This window comes from Pongo abelii, chromosome 12 (assembly GCF_028885655.2).
Source record: "Pongo abelii isolate AG06213 chromosome 12, NHGRI_mPonAbe1-v2.0_pri, whole genome shotgun sequence".
Classification (NCBI taxonomy): Eukaryota; Metazoa; Chordata; class Mammalia; order Primates; family Hominidae; genus Pongo; species Pongo abelii.
In genome coordinates, this window is record NC_071997.2 from 78,515,646 (window position 1) to 78,528,327 (window position 12,682).

Sequence of the window (12,682 nt, forward strand, 5' to 3'; positions counted from 1 at the left end):
TTAAGTGATTATCATATCTTCTCTGCTGTGGTAATGCATTTTAAAATTAAGTGACAATCATGTATTTGGAAATGTCACTTACATATAGTAAAAGCCACATAGTACAAAGTTATAGGTATTATTTTTTATACCAGATATGTCCATAGCTTGTGTACTTTGCTTGAAGATAATCCATTTAGCCAGCAACAGTTTTCTCACTGTTAAATTGAACTACGATAGTCACATTTGAATTTGAGTCATCTATCAGTTTTAGTTTGATTTTCTTCTTCTATACAGTCAGCCCTCCATATCCATGAGTTCCACATCTGTGGTTTCAGCCAACCTGAGGAGATGGAGAATATTTCAGAAGCGGGTGGGGAGATGGTTGTGTCTATAGTGAACCTGTTCAGATTTTTTTTTCTTACAATACAGTATAACAGCTATTTACATAGCATTTACATTGTATTAGGTATTACAAATACTCTAGAGAAGATTTGAAGTGTACAGGAGGATGTGCATAGGTTATATGTAAATACTACACCATTTTTGTCAGAGACTTGAACATCTGTGGATTTTGGTATCCTAAGGGAGTTCTGGAACCAATCCGCCACAGATACCAAGGGGCGACTATACTTATATATGTTTTCAGTATTTCTAAAATAATTGAATATGGCTGGGTGCGCTAGCTCTCAACTTTAATCGCAGAACTTTGGGAGGCCAAGGCAGGAAGATAGCTTGGGGCCAGGAGTTGGAGACCAGCCTGGGCAACATAGGGAGACTCTGTCTCTACAAAAAATGAAAACTTAGCCAGGCATAGTGGCGCATGCCTGTGGTCCCAGCTACTGGAGAGGCCGAGGCGGGTGGATTACTTGAGCCTGGGAGGTAATCATACCACTTCACTCCAGCCTGGGCAACAGAGTTAGACCTAGCCTCAAAAATAAAATTAAATTAAATAACTGAGTATGATTTATTTACAGAATTGTAGGTCCCCTGTTTAACTGTTACATCATATTTTAAACACAGGAAAGCAGAGATCCCCGGAAACTTCACTGGCTTTTTGAACTGCTGTTGGAATCACCATTGAGTGGTGAAGGAGGATCCTTTGTAGATGCATGGTAAATTTTTTAAAAAACCTATGAGGTTAACACAAAAGGTTTTGTGTTAACTTATGTATAAATGGAAATGAATGGTCTATACTTGTAAAGTCTAGATGAAGTAATTACTTTCTTCTGGAAGGTGATGTGATCTGGTTCCATATAACATGTGATACTTAATAAGAGTTATTTATTAGTTGGACAAGTAAGTGAGATGTAGGCAATCTGAGCAATTTAAACACAAATTAGAGTCAGCATTCTTTGCTGTCAAATATTTTATTGGAATTGTCTTTTGTACTTTTGTGTCTTCATCACATCTTATTTTACACTTTTTCCTGTTAAAAAGATACAAAGAGAGAGTAATCATTTCAAGGAAAAACTGCCTTGGTTGGGGCATATGGTGCTGTAGAAAGTTAGACAATAGCAATATGGATAATTTCATTAAAAAGAAGAAGCACTTAATTAATGAGAAAACTTGAATTCTGATGTTTAAATATTAGTCGGTGAGTATTCTTAAGTCAGTATTTCTTTCAGTTGTCTAGTAGTGGAGATGAAATGCAAATACAGAGGAAATTATATAGGAAAAATAAAATCTTCATAAAGAGGCTATTTTGAGTTGTGGATATTGTAGTATTTATTAGGTGAGAAAATGAAAAAGCTTTAAGTGAAATACAGATATTGTCTGTCCATACTGTCAATATGTAAAGGCAGAAAGGGCCTCCAATATAACACTACGATGCTTTAATTTTAGTCGACTTTATGTACTACAAGGTGGCCTTGCCCAGCAAGAATGGAGAGTGCCTGAACTATTGCACAGACTATTGAAGTACTTGGAACCCAAACTCACCCAGGTTTACAAAAATGTCAGAGAAAGAATAGGAAGGTAGGTACTGTTTTCTCTGTGGTATACCTCTCGAGTTCTTTGTTTTTTTTAATTGTAATAGCTAATAATGCTGGTTATGTTGTCAGTGGGTTTCACGGTGTCTTTCTCAAATTGTTTGCTATTGTGTCGTGGGAAACAAGATGAAACACTCTGAATGTAAACTAGGACAGCAGTGTGCTCAGAAGCCAGAGATGAGCAGTCACAACACCTAAGTGTTAATACCCCTTAATTTTAAGGCTTCTTTTACACACAGGCATAATCTAAGACCCACTCCAGGAATTGTCTTGGGACAGTTTACTTTGATTGGGTCATAACTTTTGAACCTCATTTTTATTTATAATGTGGCACCTCTTCCTATTATTAAGTATTTTATTTTGCAGTGTGCTGACCTACATATTCATGATAGATGTATCTTTGCCAAATACCGCACCAACTGTATCGCCTCATGTCCCTGAGTTTACTGCTCGAATTCTGGAGAAATTGAAACCTCTCATGGATGTGGATGAAGAAATTCAGAACCATGTTATGGAAGAAAATGGAATTGGTGAAGAAGATGAACGAACTCAGGGCATAAAACTCTTGAAAACCAGTGAGTGGATAAAATTAGTAGAAACTCAATTGAAAACATTTATTTGATTATCCTGTGGAGTTTTTTCCACCACTTTTTTTATTGTAAAATAAACATAAATAGACATAATGAAAAATTTACGATTTTAACCATTTTTAAGTGTGCAGTTCAGTGGCATTAAGTACATTCACACCCTTGTGCAACCATCACCACCATTTATCTCTAGAATCCTCTTCATCATACGAAACTGAAACTCTGTACCCTTTAACAACAGCTCCTCATTTTCCCTCCCCTCATCCTTTGTAACCACTGTCTACTTTCCATCTCTGAATTTGCCCATTCTAGGTAGGTCATATAAGTTGAATCATAAGTCTTTTTTGTGTCTGGCTTATTTCATGTTACATAGTATTTTCAAGTTGAATGAATGAATTTCTGAATCATATTGTGTCATTAATCTGTTACCCATTCATCTGTTTGCTGGATATTTGGGTTTCCACCTTTGGCTATTGTGACTAATGCTGCTCTGAACATTGATGTTTGTATAAGTACCTGTTTGAGTTCCTGCTTTCAGTTCTTTAGGGTATGTACCTAGAAGTGGAATTGTTAGACCATGTAGTATTTCTGTGCTTAAGTTTTTGAAGAGTTGCCAGACTCTTCTCCGCAGCAGCTGCACCATTTTACATTCCAGTCAGCAAATGCACAAGGGTTCCATGTTCTCACCACTTGTTTTCTGTTTGTTTCCTTGCTTTTTTAAAGTATAGCCATCTTAGTGGGTATGAAGAGGTATCTTGTGATTTTGGTTTGCATTTCCCTAATGATTACTGATATTTCGAGAATCTTTATTAGCCATTTGTATTTCTTGTTTGGAGAAATATCTACTCATGTCATTCATTACCCACCCCTCTGCTGCCTTTCACTCTGTCATCCAGACTGCTTACTGCAGCCTCAACCTCGGGGGCTCAAGAGATCCTCCCACCTCAGCCTCCTGAGTAGCTGGGCCTACAGGTGTGCAACACCACACCCAGCTAATTTTTAAATATTTTCTAGAGACAGGGGTCTCCATATGTTGCCCAGACTGGTCTTGAACTCCTGAGCTCAAGGGATCCTCCCGCCTTGGCCTCCAAAAGTGCTACAATTACAGGCATGAGCCACTGTACCCAGCCCGTTTCTGAATTAGATTGTTTTGTTGTTTTTGAGTTTTAGTTCTTTATTTATTCTAATATCAATCCCTTGTCAGATACACAATTTAGAAATATTTTCTCCTATTCTGTGGGTTGTCTTTCTACTCTCTGGATAGTGTCTTTTTATGCACAAAAGTTTTAAATTTTATTTTGGGTACTGTTACACTGCTTCTCAGTAAGTGTCTAATTTATGAAGTAACATAGATGATCTCTTTCATAGCACCGAAGAGCTGTCAGAGTGGCTGTATGACAATAACATTACAATACTGTTCTACTTTGTGGTCTGTAAATGAATAGGAATGACTTACTCTGCATCTTTGTTTTCAAAATAGTATTGAAATGGCTGATGGCAAGTGCAGGAAGATCCTTTTCTACAGCAGTTACAGAACAACTTCAGCTTCTACCTTTGTTTTTTAAGGTAAGGTTTTGCTGAAATTAAGAATGCATCTCCTTTTGACCTTCATAAGGAATTTGTGTTCATCACCTGATGGTTGAAGTTCTTCAGACAGTGTGAATTTTGATTGGATCTCTGAAAAGTAGAATGGTCACAGGAAAATCATTAGGTGATAGTGGTTTAATATTTGTTGAAATCGTGTTTTAATATGAGGTGATATAGCAGGATTTTGACAGCTACATGAAAATTTAACAGAATATTGTTTTACCTGGTAGCTAATTTCTGAGTAATGGCAGATTAGAGGAACTATTGACAGTTAAAAGAAAAGCTACAAAGAAATTTTTTAATATAGCCATTTCTGACTTCTTTACTAATATAATTTACAAACGAAAATGTTCAGTATATTGTGTTTATTTTACAATGTTAAAGGGCCCTATAACTGTTTCCAACAAATATCTGCAGGAAATCATTTGCCTCTGGTATCATATAATGACATTTTGTTAATGAAAGGCATGGCTTGAGGTGGTTTTATCTAATCATCTACTCAGGGGTTGCAGCTAGTGGAACTAAGGTCACAGGTTGACTCATTAGTTTCCAAAATCATAGTTTGCAATAATGATATGGTTGGCTGTGGTTAGGAAAACAGTGTTAATTGTACATTTGAAAGGCTTGGCATAAACATCACCACTTTTTGACATTATTCATCAGTACAGTTATTATTATCTAAGGAGGAGGGCCCTTATTATTGTTAACAAATGGCATGCTAAACTTTTGATTTGCTATAGTATATTTTGTCGTTAGGAAATTTCAAACAGTTAACTGTACCAGTAACTTTCAAAGACTGTACTACTAAAATACTTTTAAGAATGCTATGCAAAGGATGATACCCATGAATGTCCCTGGGATCTTTTGGGGTATAAAAGTAGACAGTAGCTGCTAATATATAGGTCCTTCTTACCTATAGGTCTTTGGTGTATGTAGGATTTGTCTGCCTAGTACTTAAATGTTTTTCCTCTGTCACATACCAAGCGGATATAGAACATTCATAAATTCATAATGTGCAATGATTGTTAGGATAGCTGGGGTTCCATCCCTTTTCTTTCATTGAGAACAAATACAAGCAAGTATGTAAGAGTGAGGTTAGTAGAAGGATGATTTGAATCCACTTGAAGTTTATGAAAAAACTTAGATCATTAGAAACCTGTACGATAGAGGCCGAGGCGGGTGGATCACAAGGTCAAGAGATCGAGACCATCCTGGCCAACATGGTGAAACCCCATCTCTACTAAAAATACAAAAATTAGCTGGGCATGGTGGCACACGCCTGTAGTCCCAGCTGCTCGGGAGGCTGAGGCAGGAGAATCGCTTGAACCCAGGAGGTGGAGGTTATAGTGAGCTGAGATTGTGCCACTGCATTCCAGCCTGGCAACAGAGCAAGACTCCATCTCAAAAAAAAAGAAAAGAAAAGAAAGCTGTACGATATAAGTTACCATTGACAAGCCTAACATCTCACCTGGATATACTAATATTGAGGATATACTAATACTAGGCCATCATGCTGAATGGGGCCAGAGGTACAAAGGCATCACATCATAGTTATTTTGCACATAAATCAGATGTGTAGAGTGTGAGGATAAAGAGAGGCGTTTAAAAGAAACCTGTTTACTAAACCATGAGAGGAGCACAGAAGGAGTTGAAGAGGAGGTCAGAAATTCCCTTTCCAACATATTTCAGATGCTTATAAGACTTATAAGTGAAGATGCTTTTATAAGTGAAGATAATGGATAAACATTCAGAGTTCAGTGGAATAGTGCAGCCTAGTGGTACAACTTAAATGTCATCAACAGAGATGATATTTAAAACCATGAAATTGAATGAGATCATCGAGGGAATGGGTGTAGATGGAAAAAAGAAGAAGTGTAAGAATTGAGCCAACATTCACAGGTTAGGGTGATGAGAACACAACAAATAGAGATGATTCAGTTAGCATATGCCTCGTAACTTACTTTATGTGAACTAAATTAGAACCGTTTAAGAGGACTAGATTATTTTCAACTGTCCAAAGTTTAAAACCTACATTACCTTTCTTGATTGTGGATGGTCAACAACATTCATATCAGAGGAGAGACCAGTGAATGGCAGCTTATCACATGGACCCTGTCCCCGCACCCCTCTCCCCCTTTTTTTTGAGACAGTCTCACTGCAGTGGTGCAATCATGGCTCACTGCAGCCTCAATCTCCTGGGCACAAGCAATCCTCCTGCCTCAGCCTCCTGAGTAGCTGGGACTACAGGCATGCATCACCATGCCTGGCTAATTTTCTCAAAAATTTTTGTAGAGATGGGGTCTCATGTTGTCTAGATTGGTCTCCAATGGTCCTCCCACCGTAGCCTTCCAAAGTGCTAGGATTACAGATGTGAGCCACTATTTTTGGTCTCCCATTCCTAATTTAATAAAAAATAGTTTCATTACTTTGAAGTTTGTGGAAAATTTCAGTAACAGTGTAAGTTTAATTTTTCTCCTTTTTAAAAGAAATAAATGCCTTTTGAGAGAAAACTTAGAAAGTTGGAGGGAAATATTCATAAACTACCATTACCATTAACCTTTCTTATATGTATCTTTTTTTCTTAAAATTATTGTGAGTTTATAAAAGCAGCACATATTCATAAAAGTATAAGATAGACTGACAAGACTAATTGTGTATGATAACAGCCACTGTTCATAGTTTTATTTATATTTATATTATTTATATTTATATATATTTTTTGTATTTCCTCAAATGTGATTTTCCTACACAGTTGTTTGTCAGTAGAGTCATACCAGTAGCTCTGCAGCTTCCCTTTTATGAACCTGATCAATATATTGTATGTACCTTTCCACGTCAGTAAGTAGATACTTGTCATTCCTTATGTGGCTTTTAGAATATAATATCCTGTGCTCTCTAGTAGCAGATGTTTGGTTTATGACAGTTGTTCACCAGGTAGACAACAAGAGGCAGTGAGTGGAGTCATTAACCACGTGAAGTTTTGAGCCAGGCTGCCTGGATCAAATTCATCTCCATGGCCCATGAACTAATTATGTAATCATGGGCATCTAATTCAACCCCTCTGAACTTTATCCTTCTCATCAGTAAAATGGGGATAATGATACCACCCATCTCCTAAGGATGTTACAAGGATTATATGAGTTAATACATGTCCCTCATTGTCCAAATTGAGGAGTGGGTGGCTGAGTCTGATAACAAGGAATTATGTGCATTTTCCATTTCCTGGGTTGCCATTAGCAAATAGCAAGAGTATAGATTAAAAGATATTGCATCCTAAATTGAGAGAATAAAGGGTACTTTCATATGTGAAGTGCTTAAAGCAGCATCAGGCACATGGTAAACACTGTAGACATGTTCCTTTTCATTAATGATACAGTGAACATCTTGTACATATCTTTTGCACTTTGCACATATTTTTTATAGAATAAATCACCAGAAGTGAAAATGCTGGATCTACTTCAGCTAACACATTGTTGTAAGAAACATATGGTACATTGGCTGTTCTGTTAAAAATCCTATTTATCCTATCCCATAAAAAGCAGTTTTGTATCTGTAAAAAACCCTGAAATATATATGTATTAAATTTATATTTATATATATCTATATATAAACTTGCCTATTCTGGTCTAAGAGTCTTCTCATATTCTTAAGATTAAAGGAAGAGGTTTTCCGACCAAGAATAGCTTACAAAGTCCTGGCTTTCGGGTACATAGAGTCCTAGTTTAAAATCCTGCCTTTAGGTTGGGCACAGTGGCTCACGCCTGTAATGCCAGCACTTTGGGAGGCTGAGGTGGGCAGATCACTTGAGATCGGGAGTTTGAGACCAGCCTGAACAACATGGTGAAACCCCATCTCTACTAAAAATACAAAAATTAGCCAGGTGTGGTGGCAGACACTGTAGTCCCAGCTACCCAGGGGGCTGAGACAGGAGAATCACTCAAACCCTGGAGGCGGAGGCTGCAGTAAACCAGATCTCGCTACTGTGCTCCAGCTGGGAGACAGTTCAAAAAAAAAAAAAAAAAAAAAATTCTTCCTTTGACAGGTGCTTTCTTTGTGACCTTGCACAAGCTTCTGAACTTGTCTCCTATATAAAGAGTGTGAGTTTAGTATTAGTATCCCTCACAGAACTGTTAGAAGGATGAAATGACATACCTGTAAAGCAGAAAGCACAGTGGTAAAGTACATACTTATTATTTTACTAATCTTTAACTGTATTTTAATTTGGAACAATTAAGGGCTCAAATCGTGGTGGTCAGAGAGGTATTTTATCCTAAGTTTCAAACTTCAGAAAATGCTCATCAAAATCCACCACTATAGTTTCGCATACGTAAAACTTAGAGAAGGATGTACAGATATTGTGGTACATTGGATACAGTCACCTCACATTGATGGTATTTCTTTAGAAAAATTTTTTTCAATAATCAGGAGAAAAATATCTTATAAGGTGATTCCTTTGCTAACTAAATGAACAGCATTTTCTACTGGTTAACATAGTTTAGTATATAATCTATCTGGTGAAATTTATTTATTGGATTTTAGAATTTTACTGTTTTTAGTAGATCATTTTCACCCATGCTGTACTTGAGAATATTGTGTCTTAATTTCATTAGAAAAACACATTTTTTTCATAATGGTAGGAAGAGAGGCTGCTGATTCAACAGACGAAATGAGTCATCTTAAATTCTGGTGGTAATGGACCTTGCCAGTAAATGAATATCTTCTTTTTTATGCCACAGTTAACTACCCAAACTCTAAATCACCTCATATTTACTGTGAGTGTGAATAAAATGACCAGGAAAACAACTCCACCTGTAATGCCTAGAGATTTGAACTGTTGAATATTTACCATTTGTACCCTGACTTTGTTGGTGTATGTCCTTTTATGCCTTTGACTATGAATGTGTCTCTGCTTTACCCTACAAATGTGTTTGTGAAATTGTTTTATGAATAACAATTACTTAATTCTGCAAGGTGATTTTGGTTTTTAACTCAGTATATAATGTCCATCTTTTCATATCATTACACAAAATTGCCTCTTTTATGACTAAATTGTACCATCATTTAAAAATTTAACCAGTTTTCTGTTGATGGAACCTCTGGCTCTTCTTAAGTATCTTGCACATGTGAGCATATTTGTAGGATACTTCCTAGGTGTAAAATTGCTGGGCAAAAGAGATGTATCTGCCTTTTTTTTTTTTTTAAGAGATGATATCTCGGTATCTTGTCCAGGATGGCCTCAGGGCTCAAGCGATCCTCCCACCTCAGTCTCTTGTGTAGCTGGAACTACCTTCGTGTGCCAGCACCACCACTCCAGCTAATTTTATTTTTTGTAGAGACAGGGTCTCACTTTTAGTGGCCCAGGCTGCCCTCAAACTCCTGGCTTCAAGTGCTCCTCGTACCTTGGCCTCCAAAGTGCTAGGATTACGGGCATAAGCCACTCTGCCCAGCCCAAGTTTACCACTTTTAAGCTTTTGCACACCTCTTTGTCTCTAAAGAAATAACTCTTATACTGCTCATTTTTTATTTTCCAACTTAAGTTACTTTGCTATGGATGTCCTGCTATTTTGGAGATGTGGTTAAATTACTTCTGCCACATTCTTCCTCCACACCAAGGCAGGGTTTTGAATTTCCTTGTCAAATTTATACTTCTGTAATTTTTTTTAACCTTTAAAAACACAATTCCTACTGGAATTGAATTAAATTCATATAGTAATTTTGGTCACATGCCAGGGATAAAAAGTAATGTGTTCTGACATTGCACCAGTTGATATTCAACAATTAATGTTCAATGTTATTTCCTTTTCCTTTTTTTTTTTTTGAGACAGGGTCTTGCTCTGTCACCCAGGCTGGAGTGCAGTGACACGATCATAGCTCACTGCAGCCTCAATCTCCCAGGCTCAAGGGGTATTCATTGTTACTGAGTTGATTCGTGTTTCTGGGCTTATTTGGTAGACACAGCACATTTTCTAAGAGAAATAGCTTGTACTGGCATTTTCAATTCAAATTTGGGATTACTAAGATTTTATTTAACCACTTGTATTTTTGTATCTTTTACCTCTCATGTGAAAACTCTTGGTTCCTGTTGACAGTTAATCTAAATTTGATTTTTATACATCCCACAAAACATTATATTACCCTTTAAAAGTCACTGCTCTAAGTATGCTTCTTGCCAGCCAGATAAACAGTGAGTTTCACTTACTTCATTTTGCTTTTGCTTTTTTTCTGAAGAGACTTTTAAGGAATTACTTTATAACAATAGGAATGATTCATACGATAGGATATGTAAACTACAAGGATGTACTACAGTTTATTTAACCAGATACTCTCCAGATCCAATAGATATTTGAATTATTTCCAGTGTTGTGCTTTTGAGATAGTGCTACAATGTAGATCTTTGTGTAGACATTTCTTATGTTTGCCAATATATCTTTGAGGTAGGAGGGTAGACATACATTGCCAGTATCGGGGGAAATTCACCCCCGATGTTTCACATAGGTTCTTTTCTATTTTCCCTAAGTGTCGGCCGGTCTGAGAAATAAAGGGACAGAGTACAAAAGAGAGAAATTTTAAAGCTGGGTGTCCGGGGGAGACATCCCATGTCGGCAGGTTCCGTGATGCCCCTGTGCCATAAAACCAGCAAGTTTTTATTAGGGATTTTCAAAGGGGAGGGAGTGTATGAATAGGGTGTGGGTCACAGAGATCACGTGCATCCCAAGGTAATAAAATATCACAAAGGAAATGGAGGCAGGGCGAGATCACAGAACCACAGGACTGGGGTGAAATTAAAATTGCTAATGAAGTTTCGGGCACACATTGTTATTGATAACATCTTATCAGGAGACGGGGTTTTAGAGCAGACCACTGGTCTGACCAAAATTTATTAGGTGGGAATTTCATCGCCCTAATAAGCCTGGGAGTGCTACGGGAGACCGGGGATTATTTCATCCCTTAGCTATGACTGTAAAAGACAGCCATCCCCAAAGCAGCCATTTCAGAGGCCTCCCCTTAGGGACGCATTCTCTTTCTCAGGGATGTTCTTTGCTGAGACAAAGAATTCAGTGATATTTCTCCTATTTGCTTTTGAAAGAAGAGAAATATGGCTCTGTTTCGCCAGGCTCACAGGCAGCCAGAGTTTAAGGTTATCTCCTTTGTTCTCTGAGCATTGCTGTTATCCTGTTCTTTTTTCAAGGTGCCCAGATTTCATATTGTTTAAACAATTTGTGCAGTTAACACAATTATCACAGGGTCCTGAGGTGACATTCATCCTCAGCTTACAAAGATGATGGGATTAAGAGATTAAAGTAAAGACAGGCATAGGAAATCACAAGAGTATTGATTGGGGAAATGATAAGTGTCCATGAAGTCTTCACAATTTATGTTCAGAGTTTGCAGGAAAGACAGGCATAATAAATTATACAAGTATTAATTTGGGGAACTAATAAATGTCCATGAAATCTTCACAATTTATGTTCTTCTGCCATGGCTTCAGCTGCTCCCTCCATTTGGGGTCCCTGACTTCCCACAACAGCCAGTAGAAAGTAAATGAATATGTGCTTTTGCTAGACACTGCTCTACACCCCTCTTTATTGGTTATTTCCTCAGAGACTCACTTTTACAGTATGATATTAAACATCCCGATTTTTTCCCAGTAGAACAGGTGAAAACATATAACTCAGTATGGTTTTAATTTGCAAAAAGAAATAATTTTTATTCTAAAATACCAAGGATTATATTAACTGAGGTAAAATATTTAAAACTCAGCATTATGAAATGTCTTTGCATACCCATAACAAAAAAAGAACTGAATCATGCCTTTGTTATGACAAAGACTCTCCTTGACCAAACTTAAGTCAGCTCCTCTGAGCCCTTTTTCTGACTAGATCTCATCCTCGGGCTCTGTCTTTGGCCTGTCTGTCTTTGGTCCAGTTTTAGCAAGACTGTCTCTAATCTAGTTTAGAAAGAATCCCCCACCCGTGGTATCTGATCACCCTATTCTACCTTTTGCAGGAATCCTGTTAAGTTGGTTAAGGAGGAATCCCCGCCCCCCCCCACCGCCCGATGTCTCTGAATAAAGTTTTCGTTAACGATTTTAACAAATGTCAGAATAATTTTTTTTAACAACAGTTTCAAGCTGAGTGTATTAATTCACTATGATAGTTTGTCCAGTGTTTGATAGAAATAATTTCCCTTAGCAAACTTTTTTTTTTTTTAAGAGACAGGGTATCACTCTGTCACCCAGGCTAGAGTGCAGTGCTGTGATCATAGATCACTGTAACCTTGAACTCCTGGGCTCAAACAATCTTCCCACCTCAGCCTCCCAAGGACTATAGGCATGTGGCACCAAGCCCAGCTAATTTTTTTTTTTATAGAGGCAGGATCTTGCTCTGTTATCCATGCTGGCCTCATGAGATCCCTCCAACTTAGCACCCCAGAGTCCCTTAGCAAACTTTATTAAAGCTTTCCCCTACTGAATGTGCAAGGGTATATTTTTTAAATATTTAAAACGAATTTAAGACATCAAACAGCATATATTCATAG

General features: G+C 37.4%; 1 protein-coding gene across 3 annotated transcripts in view; it reads left to right on the plus strand.

Moving 5' to 3' along the window:
• Positions 1 to 12,682, plus strand: part of PSME4 (proteasome activator subunit 4) — a 100,733-nt gene that overhangs the window by 75,191 nt on the left and 12,860 nt on the right. For all 3 annotated transcript variants that reach the window (XM_002812036.5, XM_054547572.2, XM_063713444.1), the window contains exons 38-41: positions 1,003 to 1,094; positions 1,825 to 1,956; positions 2,337 to 2,545; positions 4,038 to 4,123. In XM_002812036.5, coding sequence (XP_002812082.1) covers positions 1,003 to 1,094; positions 1,825 to 1,956; positions 2,337 to 2,545; positions 4,038 to 4,123 — 519 coding nt within the window. The remainder of the gene's footprint in view (positions 1 to 1,002; positions 1,095 to 1,824; positions 1,957 to 2,336; positions 2,546 to 4,037; positions 4,124 to 12,682) is intronic.